The 17,986-nt window shown below is 52.4% G+C and overlaps 3 protein-coding genes across 6 annotated transcripts; 1 reads left to right on the forward strand and 2 right to left on the reverse strand.

The window, feature by feature from the left end:
- Positions 1-2,931: 2,931 nt before the first annotated feature.
- NFKBID (NFKB inhibitor delta) lies at positions 2,932-10,511 on the reverse strand. 3 transcript variants are annotated; one of them, XM_027977435.3, is made up of 11 exons: positions 10,369-10,511; positions 9,701-9,801; positions 9,461-9,521; positions 8,434-8,624; positions 8,247-8,352; positions 7,982-8,128; positions 7,816-7,867; positions 7,575-7,723; positions 4,763-4,879; positions 4,304-4,468; positions 2,932-3,591 (listed from the first exon to the last, which is right to left on the reverse strand). In XM_027977435.3, the coding sequence occupies exons 3-11, from the start codon at positions 9,473-9,475 to the stop codon at positions 3,538-3,540; spliced, it is 996 nt and encodes a 331-aa protein (XP_027833236.1). In that variant the 5' UTR covers positions 9,476-9,521; positions 9,701-9,801; positions 10,369-10,511; the 3' UTR covers positions 2,932-3,537. The 3 variants fall into 3 exon arrangements, with proteins under 3 accessions (XP_027833236.1, XP_042086762.1, XP_042086761.1); XM_042230828.2 differs by having other exon boundaries at positions 9,666-9,801; XM_042230827.2 differs by having other exon boundaries at positions 9,650-9,801.
- A 2,134-nt stretch (positions 10,512-12,645) lies between these two features.
- Positions 12,646-14,102, forward strand: HCST (hematopoietic cell signal transducer). 2 transcript variants are annotated; one of them, XM_012190204.5, is made up of 4 exons: positions 12,646-12,753; positions 13,145-13,168; positions 13,582-13,713; positions 13,942-14,102. In XM_012190204.5, exons 1-4 carry the CDS (start codon positions 12,711-12,713, stop codon positions 13,980-13,982), a joined length of 240 nt encoding a protein of 79 aa, XP_012045594.1. In that variant the 5' UTR covers positions 12,646-12,710; the 3' UTR covers positions 13,983-14,102. The 2 variants fall into 2 exon arrangements, with proteins under 2 accessions (XP_012045594.1, XP_012045596.1); XM_012190206.5 differs by having other exon boundaries at positions 13,945-14,102.
- Positions 14,103-14,214: 112 nt separating this feature from the next.
- Positions 14,215-17,083, reverse strand: TYROBP (transmembrane immune signaling adaptor TYROBP). Its single transcript, XM_004015190.6, has 5 exons — positions 16,973-17,083; positions 16,568-16,594; positions 16,271-16,405; positions 16,070-16,113; positions 14,215-14,446 (listed from the first exon to the last, which is right to left on the reverse strand). Exons 1-5 carry the CDS (start codon positions 17,025-17,027, stop codon positions 14,381-14,383), a joined length of 327 nt encoding a protein of 108 aa, XP_004015239.1. The 5' UTR covers positions 17,028-17,083; the 3' UTR covers positions 14,215-14,380.
- Positions 17,084-17,986: the final 903 nt, after the last annotated feature.

A 17,986-nucleotide genomic window follows, 5' to 3' on the forward strand; every position in this document is an offset into this window, starting at 1 on the left:
ACTTGTTTCAAGAGGGTTGTTATGAGGATTAAAAGGAGTAATGTTTGTTGAGACATTGGAATTGTACCTAGCACTTCGTGAATATTTGTTGAATAAATTCTAAAGTGACATGGGAGCACACTCATATAGTACCCTGTGGCAGGCACTGATCCAAGGGCTTTACATGCATTGGCACGCTTAATCACCCCATAAAGTAGGTACTACAGCTATCCTCATTAATAGATTAGGAAATGGAGGCAAAGAGACGTTTCATCACATTCTCAAGGTCGCCATTTAGGAAGTGCTGGAGCTAGAAATTCAACCCTGAAAACCTGGCTCCAGTGCCCACACTCTTGGCCATTTTGCTAACCTCCTGGCTAATAATCCATGTATGTCCCATATGGTGTTCAGGTTGCTCACTGCAAAATTTCAAGTGGTACCATTCATCTCCTACCAGGCTCCTCTGTCCATGGGATTTGCCAGGCAAGAGTACTGGAGTGGGATGCCATCACCTTCTCCACCTAGACATTGCAGATGGCATTTTTACCACAGCTTCCCAGCAGATGGCAGTAATATGTTGTGTCCCAATAGCAGGATAGCACAGTTTTCTGACAGACCTAAGGGAGGGAGCAGTATTTCTATTTTTCCCAAAGGACCAATGAGCTCACAGTGGTGGGCTCTACATAATATATACATATAAATATAGGTCGTGTATATTAAATATAGATGTGAAAAGTATTGGGAGAAAGATGTCTACATGATGCAAGTTGGATACAATGTTACAGTTTATTAAGAAGCAGTTTCTGGGACTTCCCTGGCGGCCCAGTAGTGTGACATCGTGCTTCCACTTCAGGGGGCACGGGTTTGATCCCCGGTTGAAGAACTAAGATCCCACATTCCTTGCAGTGTGGTCCAAAAAAGAACCCATGATGTTAGAAACACCATTCTGATCTGGTTTTAACATCAGGTCAGAAACCTATAACTAGCACTACAATCGGGAAAACCTGCCTTTCTATTTTCACAGCCAAGGGTGATTAACAGGCTAACACTGGGTAAGGAGCTCTGAGCAGGTGGGATAGAAAATGAAAGGCCATTTTGCTCAATATGCTCAGTGCATAATTCCTTAAGAATATTTGCATTTTAATGGATATACTTAAGAGTAATTAGTTTAAAAACACGGTTTTATTGAAATTCCAGCAGGAAAAATAACTTTACTATTGCTTATTTGATGCTCTTGTGTCCCTAAGCCACTCTTATTTTCCCATTGAAAAAGCAATTTAATTCTTCTTTTACTAAAGCAGTTTTCTTAGAGATATGTTGGGCTTCCCAGGTGGCTCAGTGGTAAAGGATCTGCCTGCCAATGCAGGAGACTCAAGAGAGGTGGGTTCAATCCTTGGGTCAGAAAGATTCCCTAGAGAAGAAAATGGCAACCCACTCCAGTATCCTTGCCTGGAAAACTCCATGGATGGAGGAACCTGGTGGGCCAGAGTCCATAGGGTCACAGAGTCGGACACAACAGAGAGCACACACACACACATACAGACATGTTATCGTTAGCGGTGTGTGTGTGTGTGAATGTGTGTGTTTTGAAACATGTTGGGATACATATATGTCAACAGAATCTAAGATACTATAAAAAATAAATAACATTATTTTGTGTACCACAAAGGAAAAATATGCTGACATTAAACTAGGTCACATAATTGACTGTAAGATGAATTCCTGTAAGTTCTCCTTAGAATTGATGAAATATGACATATTTCTATGAATTTTTCATGGGTCAGCTGCCAGTATGTGAGTACACACAGAGGCGCTCACGTGCTGGTCCCAAGCAGCTGGTGTGGAGGCTTGCGCTGGCACCGCCAATGACCCCACCTCCGTCTTCTTGTCCTTGGGTAGTACCCTCCTCCCCACAGATCCTGGGCTTGGCCACATGACGGACTTTGAGCAGTGTGGTGTCTGCAAGCATGGTGTGAGCAGGGGCTTGTTCTCTTGGAGCTACCATGTGAAGGGATCCTCCTACCCTCCTGGAGGGACCAGAGAGATGCTCGGTTCACTCTCAGGGGTTTCAGCCATCTTGACGGAACTCTGAGACATGTGAGTGCCATTGCCCAGCCCAAGCAGGCCTCCAGCTGACTTCAGCCACACGCATGACCAAAGCAAGACAGCAAAACTGCCCAGCTCAGCCCAGCCCAGCCTGCAAAATCATGGCCATAAAAAGCGGTGGTTGTTTTAAGCCTTAGGTCTTGGGGTAGAGACACTGGCCCGCACCCTCAAATGTGCTTGGTTTGCTGTCTGTGAGAGGCTCCAAGCAGTGGGGGCTAACGTGGGTCAGAGGGCTTTCTGGAGGGATGAGATTGGAATGGAGGCCAGAGCAGAGGCTGTGGGGCAGATATGAGAAGAGGCATTGTGGACCAGGCCTTCTGTCTTTAGTTAAGGTTTCTCCAGAAGCAGAGGCTGAGGCAAGGATTTGAGGACATGATTACCTGAAAGGGGTGGAAAATACTGGTGGGGAAAGCAGGAAGTAACACAGGAAAGGGGAAAAGCTGCCACAAAAGGGCATGTTAGCAAGCCAGAACCACTGGGTAGAGAACTGGAGGTTCATCCCATCAGGGATGAACACATGTAGATGAGCCCATGTAGAACACATACAGTCATCCCCACTGATGCGGTGGGCCTGGAGCATTTACATACCACCTCCCTTCAGTCACTGGTTGAGGGCTACTGGAGTGGGAAGACGCAAAGCGGGCACCAGAGGTCTGAGAAGGCCCACAGGCAAAGACTCGCGTGCTGGCCCTGGCCGTCAGACCAGGCGTTGAGCGGGGAGGGTGACAGGATGTGGACTTGGCCCCCCCACGGTGTCTGCTACAACAGCCCACCCAGACACGCTCACCCAAACACAGCTCCTCAGTCGCTTCCCTGCACCAATGATGAGTGATTAGAGAGGAATGGTTCCAGTCCAGGTTGAGTTTAATCGGGAGTTTCAGAGACGGGAGGGGATTCACTGGAAATACCGATGTCTGGGACAGGGGCCTGGTTGAGTGCTGACTTAAAAAGACCTAGGGGACCCTAACTTAGGAGAGTCCTTCCTATGTCTCAGGGTTATGGACCTAAAGGGGTTGGGTCCCGGGGAGGTCACTGGATCATCCTGGAGCTCTACTGGGATGGTACGAGAAGCTGTTTCGGGGGGTACTCCAAGTAACATGTAAGGGAGTTCTATCTGGGGTTCCAGATGTAAAGAGCTGAGTTAGCAGAGGGGACCCCGAAAGATCCTGCTGGGGAAAGGGTGGGGCTATCTAGGGTGTTTCACAGAAACAATCAAGGGGCCTCGATTTCACAGAAATCATCAAGTGGGCTCCTTGTGGGTGGGAGAGGGGTATCATACCGCCCCAAATATTGGGGACTGTTTACTCCCTAGCAGCCATTTTGGGGTTTTAATGTAAGACCCCAAAGGCTGGACATTGTCCACATAATCACTGATTTGCAACATTAGCATACGCTGGTTGTCCCACAGGACGGTGGGGACTGGAAAATCAGTCCAGGTTCTGGGTTTGCGTCCTAAGAGGACAGGCCTGGGGGTGCCACTCGGCTCCTCTTCAATAGCTGCCGGAGCTGTGGACAAAACAAGACGGGGAAGAAGTTTGAGAGGCTGCAGGGAGAGATGGGGCAGGCGCACCCTGTGAAGTTGGGGGTTAGAAAGAAGTGAGTCGAGTCAGATGGATTTGAAGGTTAAATGCGTGGGAATGGGGGTGAAGCCTCGTGCACACAATGAATCAAGGCTCCTGAGCAAAGGTGTTGCTGGCTGGGAGTTCCCACCTTGTGATTAGCATTGAGGACTGGGAGTCCAAGGGGAGAAGCTAGGAGTCAGTCACATTTGAGGGTCAGAAGTCCCACTCTGAGGTCAGGACTAAAAGTCAGGGGGCTGGAGGTTATCCTGGGGATCAAAGGTCACACCTTAAGGTCAAGATTCAGGGTTAAAAGTAGAGGTCATACTCTGAGGTCAGGGTTTAAATAGAGATCAGGTGGAGTCACCTTATCAGGCAGGGGAGCAGACACTGAGGTCCACGGTCACTTTTGTTTTCTGGCTGTGCTGCACGCCATGTGGGATCTTAGTTTCCAGACCAGGAATCAAACCCAAGCCCCTTGCAGCGGAAGTGGGAAGTCTTAACCACTGGACTGCCAGGGAAGTCTCTCAAGGTCACATTTTGAAGTTGGGGTTGGAGAAGGGTCAAGGTCACCTTCTGAGACCACAAGTCACCCTCTAAAGTCAGGAATGGATGGGGTCAGAGGTTCACCCTGCAGTAAGGGCTGGCTCAGCACTCACCCCCTCGGGGCCCGGCCCAGGCCGTAGCAGGTGGACAGGCTGCTCGTTCTCCAGGTTGCGCAGTGTTGGATCCGCTCCAGCTGCCAGCAGGCGCCGCACAATGGCCTCCTGGGCCGGCCCAGGGGGCAGGGCGGCTGCCATGTGGAGGGCGGTGTTCCCATGGGCCTGGAGACAGTGAGGGGAGGACTGCTAAGGATGCAGACTCAGCTGGCCAGGGCTCTCGACCTCACACTCTCTATATTGCCACGTTCACGTCCCACATGTCCCCTCTCATGTCCCCGAGCCCTGCTCCACACCACATTCCATACAGCCCTGTCTATGCCCAACACGTACCTCGGGTCTAGGTCCACATCCTATACATCGTCCCCTCCACAGCCACAGCCCACAGGACCCCCAGCACCCAGCTGCCCATCTCTGCCACATCTCACCCAATCTGCACATTCCAGGCCAGGCCCCTACCTTCATGTTGACAAAGGCCCGCAGGTCTCCCTGTGGCAGTGCCAGTAGCAGCTGAACAAGGGTCGGGTTGGCAGCCTGCACAGCCAAGTGCAGAACAGTCTTGTTGCTCTTGATTTCCTGTGGAGAGGGAAATGGCAGAGGTCAGGCCAGTCCTCATACCCAGGCCTCCAGCCATGGAACCCAAGAGCCTTTAGAGACTCTGTTCCTCTTTTGCAAGCACCCATATGTGCATCGGCGAAGGCGATGGCACCCCACTCCAGTACTCTAGAAAATCCCATGGACAGAGGAGCCTGGAAGGCTGCAGTCCACGGGGTCACTAAGAGTCGGACACGACTGAGCGACTTCACTTTCACGCATTGGAGAAGGAAATGGCAACCCACTCCAGTGTTCTTGCCTGGAGAATCCCAGGGACAGGGGAGCCTGGTGGGCTGCCGTCTATGGGGCTGCACAGAGTCGGACACGACTGAAGCGACTCAGCAGCAGCAGCACATGTGCATTATACAGCTGCACGCACTGAGCACTCTACAAGAACACCAGATTTACGGGGGTGCCGTTCAGATCATGCAGCAGTGGTAAAGACTTTGCCTGCCAGTGCAGGAGACACAAGAGACATGGTTTCCATCCCTGGGTTGGGAAGATCCCCTGGAGGAGGAAATCGCAACCCACTTCCCCTGGAGGAGGAAATCACAACCCACTCCAGTATTTTTGCCAGGAAAATCCCACGGACAGAGGAGCCTTGCGGGCTACAGTCAAGGGCTTGTAAAGAGTTGGACACAACTGAGCAATTGAGCGAACACAAGCACACATTCAGATCATAAGCACCATTGAACTGTACATTCATTAAGACAGTCTTCCAGCCCAGGTATCATTGAGAAAAAGACTCCTTTTCTAGTCCTCCAAAGTAGCTCTCTGGATTTCTGGACTAGTAGCTGCCCTGGCCAGCCCACATTCTATTGAACACAATAAAATGCACCCACATCTCACATGGACTATTTTATCTACAAGGATGGGAGCTGAGAAGCACTTATCAGTGGACTACCTAACCCTATATCTATTTCCATATTGAGTAGCTCTCTTCATATTTTGAAGCAAATAAAGACATTTTCCACAATGAAACTTTATTATGTACCTTCAAAGAATCCCTAATGATAATAAACATGGAAAATTGTGTGTTTAGACATAGAAAACATACTAAAAGGGAAACAGGGTGGGGGAGGATAAAATTAGGAGTTTGGGATTAGCAGAAACAAACTACTACATATAAAATAGACAATCAGGGTCCTACTGTGTAGCACAGGGAACTAGACTTAGCATCCTGTAATAGACCATAATGGAAAAGAATATGGAATAGAATATGTATATATATGTACAAATAAATCACTATGCTGTATACCTGAAACTAACACGACGTTGTCAATCAACTATACTTCAATAAAAAATTTTTTAAAAAGGAAAGAAAAGGATCTATCATTGCAATGTGTGGGCTTTATTTGGATCGTAGTTTTTTTTGGTTTACTTTTTTAATGAAAAAAATAAATATATGTTACCTTGCTTGCATGCTCAGTCACTAAGTTGTGTCCCCAGAATCTACAACCTGCCAGGCTCCTTCTTCCATGGGATTTTCCAGGCAAGAATACTGGAGTGGGTTGCTATTTCCTTCTGGAGGGGACCTTTCCAACCCAGGGATCGAACCCTCGTCTCCTGCTTGGCAGGCGGATTCTCTACTGCTGTGCCACCTGGGAAGCCCTTATGTTACTTTAGAGCCAAACAAAAATTTGAACACAAAATATTTGGTATTATGAGACTGTTAATTTTTTTAAGGTGGAATAATGGTACTGAGGTTAAAAAGAATTCTCAATCTTTTAAGACAAATATTTATAGGTATAATTTTACCCATAAAATTATAAGCTTGGATTTACTTAAAAATAATACAGGGAAGTGGAGAAGCAAATGGGATAGGACTAGCTTTGAGTTGCTGGTTATTTATGTTGGGTAGGTGGTGTTTCAGAGAAGGCGATGGCACCCCACTCCAGTACTCTTGCCTGGAAAATCCCATGGACGGAGGAGCCTGGTGGGCTGCAGTCCATGGGGTCGCAGAGTCAGACACGACTGAGCGACTTCACTTTCACGCATTGGAGAAGGAAATGGCAACCCACTCCAGTGTTCTTGCCTGGAGAATCCCAGGGACGGGGGAGCCTGGTAGGCTGCTGTCTATGGGGTCACACAGAGTTGGACATGACTAAAGCGACTTAACAACAGCAACAGGTGGAGTTTATTGTATCAATATCATTTTCTGTACTTTATCTGCATTCAAAGTTCTTTAACTAAAACAAAAAAAATCCAAAACAATGAGTGGATGTGTAATTCTTTCAGCCAGCCTTTGAAGGAGCTACTGTCAGGAAGGAGGACAGTATATATATTAAGAGCTGGATTCTAGGGTCAGGCCACCTGGGCTTGAATTCCCTCTCTGACACTTACAAGGTACAAGATTTTTGAGTCCTGGAGCCTCAGTTTCATTATCATTAAAATGGAGAAGGCACTAATAGCACACACATCAAAGAATGTTTGTGAGGATTCAATTAGCTAATTGGTGAAACTCAGTGTTTAATAATAGTTAAGTGCTTGATAAATATAAGCTAAAATCATTAATATTATTCCCAGTTGACAACTGGGACACAGAGAAGTGAAGTAGCATGTTTAAGTTCACGCCACTGACAAGGGGCAAGTCGGCATTTATTTAGCCTTCTTGGACATTCAAGAGCTCCCATCCCACATGCCCTCCTGGGGGCTAGCTGTCCACTGCCCAGCTCACCTGGCTGGTGTGATCAGCACCCATGTGCAGCAACATCTTGACGCAAGCCAGCCTGTCCTGGGCCTGGGTACTCAGTACTGGGGGATATAGGTCAGGTGGGTGCATAGCCACGTTGAGGGCCAGGATGGCTGTGTGGAGTGGGGTGAGGCCTGCAGAGCAGAGACAGTGAGGACTCTGTATCTGGAGCACTCCCCTGACCCAGCCCCACCTGCCACAACACCCTGCCCACCATTCAACTTACCCTCAAAGTCTCTGGCTTCTATGTCAACTCGAACCCCTGAGTTAATGACAGCCTGGAGGAGAAGGCAGAGAGCTGGCTTAGAGTCTCTCCAGGCCATGTAGCCCTGGAAGTCAGGATCTAGGCAATCTAGCCCATCCCACTCATCCCATCTGCCAAACGGACATACCGAGAGGACTCTTGGGAGCCCATACGTAGCGGCCACGTGTAAGACAGAACGTCCTCGATGGTCAGTGGCATTGGGTTCCGCTCCCAGGTTCAGTAGATCCTCCACAATCAGGGGTTGGTTGGCAGCAGCAGCCACCAGAAGAGGGGTCTGCAGGTGTCAGGAAAGGTCAGTCTGGGGCCCCCATCCTCTACCCTCTGAACACCAGGGACCCAGGCCCTCAGCCCTGTTGTCCTCAGATCCAGGAGACCAAGCCTCCAGCCCTCACCTTGCCCTTATGCTCACGAATGTCCAGATGTCTGTATGCTTGGAGCATCTCAGCTGCGGCGTATGCTGCCCAGCGCAAACCCCGCGCCGCAAACAGGTGCAGGAGCCTGGGGACAGGTTGGGGGTAGCAATGAGCACAGCACCCCAGCTGAGCAGGGAGCCCACAGACTCCACTCCCCTGTACTCACGTGTCTCCCTCCTCATCCTGCGCCAGCAGCTTTTGGGGCCCTAGAGCCAGCATGTGAGCACGGGCAGTGTCCAGGGATGGTCCAGTGACCACAGGAGGCAACTGTGGAGGTCCTGAGGGAAGCCCAGAAGCCCTCCAGGATCCTGCCTGTGGCAGGGAAGGGTCTGCATAGAGCCGAGTGTCCAGGGGGTCCTGAAGGGTACAGAGGGTGGGGAGAGCCAGTCAGCTGAGAATTCCCTTTCCACCACATACATATACATACAGAGTGCTAGGCAGAGTGGCTGGATGTTCCATCTGCGGCCAGTAACCCTGGACCTTTGGGCCTCAGTTTTGCCCATCTGAGGAATGGGTTCCTAACCCAGACATATCAGAATGCTGTGCTGCAATAAGGGCAACTGGGCATCTCAGGGACCCTTCAGCATCCAGTTCCCATTGTCAGTCTCACCTCCATCCCCAGGGGAAACGAACACGGCCGCCCTGGGTCCGAGGGTGAGTAGAAGTCAGGAGTCAGAAAACTTTCAGCAGCAGAAGCAGGATAAGAGTAGAGGCTGTCCGTGTAGGCAGCATGCGTGTTGGGGTCCCAGTCTACAAAGCCAGTGGGGGGTGCCAGGCTGCCAAGTCCAGAACCCACAGTCTCCTGGTGTGCTGGGAAGTGAGTATGGCCTGTGTGTGAGAGAAGGAGCAGGGGCAGGCCCGGTTACCAGAGTCAGGGAAGCGGAAGCCCAGACAGGAGCTGTATGAGGGGCCAGTGTCCCCAGGATACAGAAAGCTAGTACTTCTGGGGCACCAAAGGGCTGGAGGTTTGGACTATGGGGGCCTAAATGCCTGAACACTGAGTGAGTGAGGGCCTAGACTCCAGGCTGGGAGCCTGGGCCCCAGGACTACCTGCATAAACTATTGAGCTTCAGAGAATCTGGGAGATAAAACTTCTACCAGGTCTCAGCAAGAATAAGGGCCTAAGTTCTAGAAAGTTCTAAGAGCGGGGATGTTTGAGTCCCTGAGGGAACCCAGTGAGTTTCTAGACTTACCAGCTTCACCTTCATTCACAGATGAAGTCAGGGGCTGGGCCAGGGGAGGTGGGAACTGTCCCTGTAGAGGCCAAAACAAAAAGAAACAAGGGGGAATTTATCCAGCAGACTCCGCGGCACCCATTCCCCACCTACAGGGCATCTAAGTCAGAACTACATCTCTCCTCAGCCCTGAGGGCCCTTGCCCACCAGGACACGGCCTCACGGGAGTTGTAGTTTATAGGGCGTCCTGGGGCTCACCGGTAGCCCACCGGCGTCTGGCTGCTGCTGGCGGCGCCTCTGTTCTTCTAGCAGCTTCTTCACCGTCTGTGACGGGCAATGGCTGCGCTCATTCCGGCTCACTGCGGGGTGAGGAGGGAGTGAAGTTATCAGGGGTCTTTAAGTCACCCAAAGGCGCGGGGGAGTGGATCTGAACATCCTCCTCGCCCTCCCGCGCGGAAAAAACTGGCACATTGCTGTCGCCTGAGAACTCCAAAGCCAATCTACGATTTCGGGTGAGGCGCCGCAGCCGCCTCCGCCGTTTCCTTCCTTTTGCTCCGCACTTTCCCCTCTGACCCAACTTTCCACCAGCGTCGTGGAAACTAAGGAAGGGGGTGGAAAGCGCCCTCTGCAGCCCCCCTCCCTCTGACCGCTACTTCCGTGAAAAATCCCACGGCACCCCACCCCCAGATCTCCCAGTCCTGAGGAATTCGGGGGGATGCCGGGCTTCCCTTCACAGAGACGCACATCCAGGTTCCCAAATCTCCCTGCCCTAGAAGCTGCCCTGATACTTTTCCTTGGGAAACCAGATATCCGAGTCCACAGCCCCTCTCCCTGAGGAACCACGAATTCAACAGTCCCCTGGCTCTTCAGGGATCCAAAAGTTCGGACCTTGCCCCCTTCTTCACACCCAGGAGTCCAAGCCTCACCCCACAGGAGTCTGGGAGACTCTCAACTGCTACCCCAGGACCCAGGAGTCCGGCCCTCAGCTCCCAGTTTCCAGACTCCTTGTTCACGCGACCCCAGAGGCCTGGGCCCTCGGCCCTCACCCGGTTCGGGCGGAAAAAGGGTTAAGCGCGGGAGGGCGGACTCGGAAACAGCCCAGACGCGACGCGCTGACGTCACGGCGCTCACGCAAGGGAATCTTCCATCTCCCTCTTCCTCTCTACCCCATACACCAGGTGTCCGGCTCCGAAACACGATGCGTGGCCAAGCGTGGCGTTCGTGGAATCCCCGCACATGGGGAATTCCTGCTAAGCCCGGGGATCCGGGCCGGGCGGCAACTCGGGAAATCCCAGGGTGGGGGGCAGGATCACGGGCAGAGAGCATCCCTGCAGCCAAGCCTTGGACATTGCCTATCAAGACCTTGGCCAATTTCAAACGCCCCCAAGGTCTCAATCCAGCCTCTTTCTCGAGTATGGCGGCTGGGTCGCCAGCCCCTCCTCCTAGGACTCAGGCAGGGCTCGGGGCCTCCCAGCACTTTCACCCCCAGGACCTAAGATTCCGGATCCCCAGTCCTTTAGCTCTCCGGACTCGGAGCCCAGAATCCCAGCCGCTCCTGCATCACGACCCAGGACTCTGCACCCTCTGCCCCCTGCACACATTGGGTTCTCACTCTCAGCTTGATGCTAGACCCCTCACTCCTGATGTCCATCTCCGTCCCTCCGAACTTCAGGAGTCCGTTCCCCAGCCCCTCTCTTAGGGGCCGAGCGTACTTCACCTCCCCGCCCCCCAGTTACCTCGGGGATTCCGTGGTGCTGATTGCGGGCCCCCAGGGCCCCGGCCTCGGCGCTGCGCCAGCGTCGCTGCTTCCCCGCGGAGCCGCCGCCGGGTCCCCGATCTTGGACCGAGTCTCCCCGCGAGTTTTTAAACCAGAGAGTCTGGCCCCGCCCAGTGCTGGGCAGGGCCCCGCCCACAAGCCCGGGAGTCCCCGCGGTGCGCTTGAGCGAATCTGGTGTCTGAATGGGCGGAGCTCATTTTGAAGGCCCGACTCCGAAGTCTCCTGGGAAAGAGGAATTGGGAACCCTATCTTTGGTCTGAGGGAGAAGGTGCCTCAGAGGCACCCTGAGAGGGTGGCGGACTCCTGAAGGAGGAGGGAACTGGGGACCCGAATTTCTGAATCTTTGTCCAAGTGGATGTTGGAGGCCTTGACTTCAAGGCCCTGGGCTGGTAGAGGGTGGGAGGACGCTGCCAGTAATACCAGGTCCAGGGAGAAGGGGGCTGGGGTTCTGGACTCCTTGGTCTCAAGGCAGGAAAGGTCTGTAGGTAAGAGTAATATAGGTGAACTCAAATGTCCCCTCTTCCCCACATCACCGTCTTTTTCAGAGGCCAGTTCTCATTTGTTCATTCGTCATTAAAAAGAATTTATTAGTGCAAGGGAGGCACTTTGCTGGGTGCTGTGGTGTATCTGTGAACTAAGCAGGCAGGAATTCCCAGCCCTCGGGCAGACTGTCATTCCAGTGGGAGGCTCGTTTCTCAGTTCCCATCTTGGTTACCATGTAAATCACATTTCTCCCCTGCGTTCAAGACTGTGCTCTCCTAGTTCTCCTCCTTCACTTGCTGCTCCTTCCGTTTCCCTGCCTGTTTACTCCTCGTCACCCTTTCTTGGTGCTGGGGGAGGTAGTGTTGCTCCCGTGTCTCTACTCACTTCCTTGATGATCTCATCCAGTCTTACGGCTTTAAATACCATCCATGAGCCATCAGTCCCCAAATTTACATCTCCAGACCAGACATCCCATGAACTCAAAAGAGGCCGCTGTGGTCATTCAGCTTCTCCACAGGGAGTTCTATCAGGCATTTCCAACTCAGTTTGCCAAACCTGGGCACTTTTTCATCTAAACCTACTTCCCCTCCTTCTCCATCCTATCAAAGGATTCTCTGTCCTTTGTTGCTCAGACCAGAATCTTTGGTCATCCTGGACCCCTCTCTCTCATACACACTCATATCCACTCCGTCAGCAAGTTTTGTCGCCTCTACTTTAAAAATCTTGCCAGAATCTCCCCAGTGCCCACACCCTGGTCTACCTGTCACGTCTCACCTGGACAATCATAGCAGCCTCCCTGGCCTCTCTGACCCTCCCCCTGGTTTGTCCCTGAAGGCAGTCAGAGGGATCCATCACCTCTCCCCCTCCCACACAGACACACAGGAAGCAGGTGGCCTTGTCACCAGCAGGGTGACATCCGCTATTGCTGCCTCTCCGCTCCCCCATTGTTCCTCAGGACTTCTCTGGACCAAAGCCCTTTGAGAGGTCCCTTCCAGCCCCCAGCCCATCATGGTCCTGCCAGGCAACATCCTGTTCCTGCTTTTGCTCCCAGGTGAAGCCAGTGGTTACGGGGGCTGTGGGGGGGTGGTGTTAGAGTTTTGTGAACAGGACAGTTTGGGGTGGCATCTAAAGGGAGGGGTGCTGAGGGCGGGTCCTTCTCTCAGTGCCCTTTCCTTTCCAGAAATAAACTTCTGGGCCTATTCTTTGGGAAGGGAAGCTGAATTTGGATGGCTGCCTGTCCATCCCTTTCTACTGCTGCGTCTCTGCCTCTACTTCTGATTTCCTGTCTCTCTCTGGGTCTCTGGGCACTCCCCTCCCACTTGGCCCCTCTTCTCATTTGATCTCTGTGGAGTGGAGGTTATTTCTCAGGGCATCTCCTTTCCCTGCACCCTGTTTTGAGAACCACCTCTGCCCACTGATCTGCCTTCCCTCTCCTTCCACAGTGGCTACAGCTCAGATGACCCCAGGTGAGAAGTCAACACTCCCTCCCCTTTGCAGCATCACTTCAGGTCCTGCTTGCATTCCTAAAGTGTGGCCTGTGAGTCCTGAATCTCACTTCTCATCCTTAAGTTGGAGCCGCCGGAGGATCTGCAGCCCTCTCTGGGTCCCCATGTCACCATCCTCATCACCAAACTGAAGGCCCAACGATGCGCCAACCCCCCGACCTGTCTTCAGGGGTACTCACTGTGCCCAAAGCACAGTCCTGGAAGCTATAGGACATCCCCAGCTTCTCTCTGAATCTCCATTGCCCCTTTCCTTCCCCAGGAATTCTGGGACACCCACCCTCAAAGGGATTTCCTTTGCATCATATGCCTGAAGCCCAGCCTTGAGCGTCTGGAACCCCCCTCAGCTGCCTCTTGTCTTGGTCCCCACCCTTCAGGTTCCTGTTCCGGATGTGGGCCCCTCTCTCTGCCACTCCTGGCAGGCCTTGTGGCTGCGGATGCTGTTGTGTCACTGCTAATTGTGGTGGTGGTGTTTGTGTGTGCTCGCCTACGCAGCAGGCCCACCCAAGGTGAGAATGGGGACAGGGCTGGGCCTAAAGGGACAAGATGTCCCTAGGGAGGGGGTCCCCAGGGTGGGGGCCCCCCTTGGGCAAGCCCTCGAGGTTCCGGGGAAACCCTGGGGGCGGTGCTTGGGGGAACTCCTGAGAAAACCCCTCAGGCTAGGGGTCCCCAAGGGGGTGGAGGTGTGGGTGGGAGGTGGGTGGTCAGGCCTCATGTTTTCTCTCCCCCACCCCCAGAAGATGACAAAATCTACATCAACATGCCTGGCAGGGGTTGACTTCCCTGTAACTGCGAGTTTTGACTTCTGACCTTCTCATCCTGCATGTGGGTGGCGGCACAAGAAAATCCACCCTGCTTTGGGGCTGGAATAAAGCCATTGAAATACTTCTTGTTTTAATTCTTTCTCAAAGGCTCCTTCTCATTTATCTGTTTTCTGAGTCCTTGATCCCCCCAGGACTCCATATATCCCCACCCCATCAGCCCAGGGATCTGGAATAACTCAGCATTGCTTGTGTGCTCGAATGTTTATTTGGGGGCAATAGTGGGGAGAGGTCTGACATCTTATGGAGGTCACTCTGTGCATCTGTGTCTTGGTGAGATTAGGAGTAGAGTGCTGAGCAGGCATCAGGAATGACTGGATCCAGACATCAGGTTGTTGACTGCCCTGCTTTGGACTCATTTGTAATATGGCCTCTGTGTATTGAGGTCGCTGTAGACATCTGTCCTCTGGCCCTGGAGCTCCTAAGGGATGGATAGGGTATGGACCATCAGTGAAAGGACCACCAGGGTATGGACCAAATAAACTGAAAATCTAGCTTTCTTCCAGGGGCTGGCAAGGCCTCCGGAAGCTTCTTCAACTTTGTAGCCATGAAAGAGATCTGGGATTTTATTCAAAGGCATTCAGTGTTCGCCTCTTCCCTCTGCCTCACCATTACGCCCCAGGCAAGGGGCCTTTGGGTGTGCTCTTCTCTCTGCCTGGAACACCAGTCCCCCAGATATTCCCATGGGAGGCTCCTTCTCCCCTTTCTAGTCTCAGCTCATGGCATTTTCTCAGAGAGGCATTTCTCTTTTCCTTTGACCACATGGCATGTGGAACAGAGATCAAACCTGGGCCCCCCTGCATTGGAAGCACAGAGTCTTAACCACTGGACCACCAGGGAATTCCCTGAGAGGCATTTCTTGGTTCCCTCATCTCTAGTTTCTCCTCCTCTCAGCCCAGTCCTTGTCACATCAATATGCTTTATTTTCTTCACACTGCCTCCCCAAGTGATCTTGTTAATTTGCTTCAAGACTGTCTCTCCAGCTAGGATGTAAGCTCGCCAGCATCTAGCCTAAATAACCCCTCAACAAATTTCACCAAAGGAATGAATGAATTGGGGCTTTGCCCTAAAATGTTACTGCCTCCCAGGAACTGGAAATTCCCTTGAGTCTTCTGGTCCTCATGGAGCCAAACTTGAGATTCTTATATTTTACAGAGAGACTTTCAAGCCACGAGTGGGGCAAACCAGAGCTGGTTGCAGACAAATAAAACAGACTTCACAGAGCAGGGTTCACAGTGGGGGTGGGGTAAGGGTCTGTGGCCCCAAGATGCCCGCCTCAGATATCCCTAAAATCACATACAAATGCCTGGTCTGGGAGTTCATCTTTCTGGAGAGGGTCTGTTTGTCTTCCATTAGATTCTCAGAGGAACTCATGATCCCGTAAAGGGTTAAGAATAACACTGACGGGGTGGAAGATGGAAAGATGACATTTGCATCATGGTTCTTAGTTGCGGCCTGTGGGATCTAGTTCCCTAACCAGGGACTGAACCTGAGCTCCCTGCATTGGGAGCGTGGAGTCTTGGCCATTGGACCACCAGGAAAGTCCCTGTATCATCGTTCTTAAGGAGGGTTTCAGGGATACTTGCACTGCCCGTAGATTATATGAACAGTTTTACGTTTTTCGTATGGATTTTTTCTGAGGAGTCTCTGGCTTTTGTCAGTTTCTCAAAAGGAGACAAGATCTGCTCCCTGCCCCCCACTATTAATTCTAAAACTCCTCATTTTAAAGTTAGTAAATTGGGTTGAATTATATCCTCTGCTCTTCGGAGGACTTCTCTGAGAAATCAGCATGTCCTGGGCTGGGCTTTTCCTGCCTTCTGGCTGAGGCAAATCATCGCTGAATTTCCCCTCCGTACATGGTAAGCTGAGGTAAGGTCATGACTGATCACTGAAAGCAGTTTTGGACGCTTCATGTTCAGTGTTTGAGGAGCTCCTGAGAAAGTGGCTTCAGGGTCTGGGTTCTGCCGGGACTGGGAGAGGGCCATTTCGGACAGACAACCACAGGGCCGGAGTGAGAGATGAGGCAAGAACTTGGTTTCCTTACCTGATAAGGCGACTCTGTCTCCGTGATGTGCTGTTTCCGGGTCACTGCTCAGGGGTGGGGTGAGAATTGGGACTATTTTCTTGTTCCAAAGTCAGCCCCTCCATCACCTCCCTTTGGGAGGCTGTGACTTGGGAGCTTACCCTTCCCTTTCCAGGCAAGTCCTCAGAGGGTCCCAGGCCATCCCCAGCCAGCCCCACTCACCCTCCGCAGCCCCTCGCCCCCGAGGGACCAGCCGACCCAGGGAGTACACAGCCAGAGCGATGAGGAGGGTCAGCATCAGGTCCCCCAGCACGATCCCTGCCAGCACGCCTGGGCTCAACGAGGAGCAGTTGCATTCTGGGAATGGATGTGTTATAGGAGTCAGGGGAGGCCACTGGGAGTAGGAATTGGGAGGAGGTGTCAGTCATCAGCGGGGGAGGTGTGGAGAGGCCGGGGAAGGGTCCAGAGGTGGGGCAATCTCTGGGAGGTAGGGTGGGGGATTGCAAGGTCTAGACCTACCCCTCTGGGCCTGGACGAGGCTGAGACCTGAGGAGAGGAAAAGAAGGTAAACTGAGACACGGGGCTGTGACTGCGGGGTAGGCATAGAAGCTGGGGAGGGTGTCTCCTGATGCCCGGCGTGCATGAGAGGGAGCTGGGGGCCGTCATCAAGGCCTCTGGACTGTGTTCCTTCTACATCGACTTGTCCTGTCGCAACACTCTTAGAGTCCGCTCCCTCTGCTTCTCCCCAGGCTAAATCTTGGGGCGGGTAGGAGCGCAGGCTCTGGGAGAGACTCATAGGGTTTGGGGAGCTGGGGATCTGCTGCAGTCCCAACACTCCCCCGCCCCACTTCAATTCTCTCTTTCCACCCAGCTCCCTGCCCTGCCCCGTGCTGAGCCCAGAAGCTGCAGAAGCCCCCAACTCACCACCCACAGTCAGAAGGAGAGATAGGAGCCTATCGGAGGGTCTAAGGCCCCCCATGATGCAGGCAACGCTGCTGGACACCACAGTCCAAGGCGGGTGGGATGTGGCGTAGTGTCCAACCAAGTAAAGGAGGAAGTCTGAGGTGGGTGGTGGCAGGAGGGAGGAGGGGACGGTGGGGGAGGAGGAACAGAGACAGACAGACATCACCAAAGAGAGTCAGGCCCAAACACCCCAGGCTGCAGCCTCCAGTGGTTAGAATGAAGGGTGATGGGCGCATGTGTCCATTCAACCTCCACCCCCAGACAGAGGTCCACCATCATTGTCACAGGAGGGTCTCTGGCTGACTGTGATTGGAGCTAATCTCTGCCTCTTCCTGGCTGGACAACCTTGAGCAAAGTCACTCAACCTCTCTGGGCCTCAGTTTCCTCACCTGTAAAACAAGGAGTAAAATAATACCTACTTTGAAGGGTGTTGTGAGGGTTGAATAAATTTGTATCTCTAGAACAGGGTCTGACACTTGTCAGCTTTTTATAAGCACCAGTTATATTTATTTGACAATCAGAACCTTGTAATGTTCATAGGATATTAAAAGAGACCACCAGGATACGGGTTTTAGTAACGCACAGGCACCCTGTCCAAGTGTTAATGCATTTAAACCCAAGCACACCATTCTGAGGCAGCTTCCCTGGTAGCTCAGTTGGTAAAGAATCCACCTGTAATTCAGGAGACCCTGGTTTGATTCCTGGCTTGGGAAGATCACCTGGAGAAGGGATAGGCTACCCACTCCAGTATTCTTGAGTTTCCCTGGTGGCTTAGATGGTAAAGAATTCACCTGGAATGCGGGAGACCTGGGTTGGGAAGATCCCCTGGAGGAGGGATAGGCTACCCACTCCAGTATTCTTGCCTGGAGAATCCCCATGGACAGAGGTGCCTGGTGGGCTACAGTCCATGGGGTCGCGAAGAGTCAGACATGACTGAACAATGAAGCACAGCACACCCTCCTGAGGAGGTAGATG

Source organism: Ovis aries, chromosome 14, assembly GCF_016772045.2.
Source record: "Ovis aries strain OAR_USU_Benz2616 breed Rambouillet chromosome 14, ARS-UI_Ramb_v3.0, whole genome shotgun sequence".
NCBI lineage: Eukaryota > Metazoa > Chordata > Mammalia > Artiodactyla > Bovidae > Ovis > Ovis aries.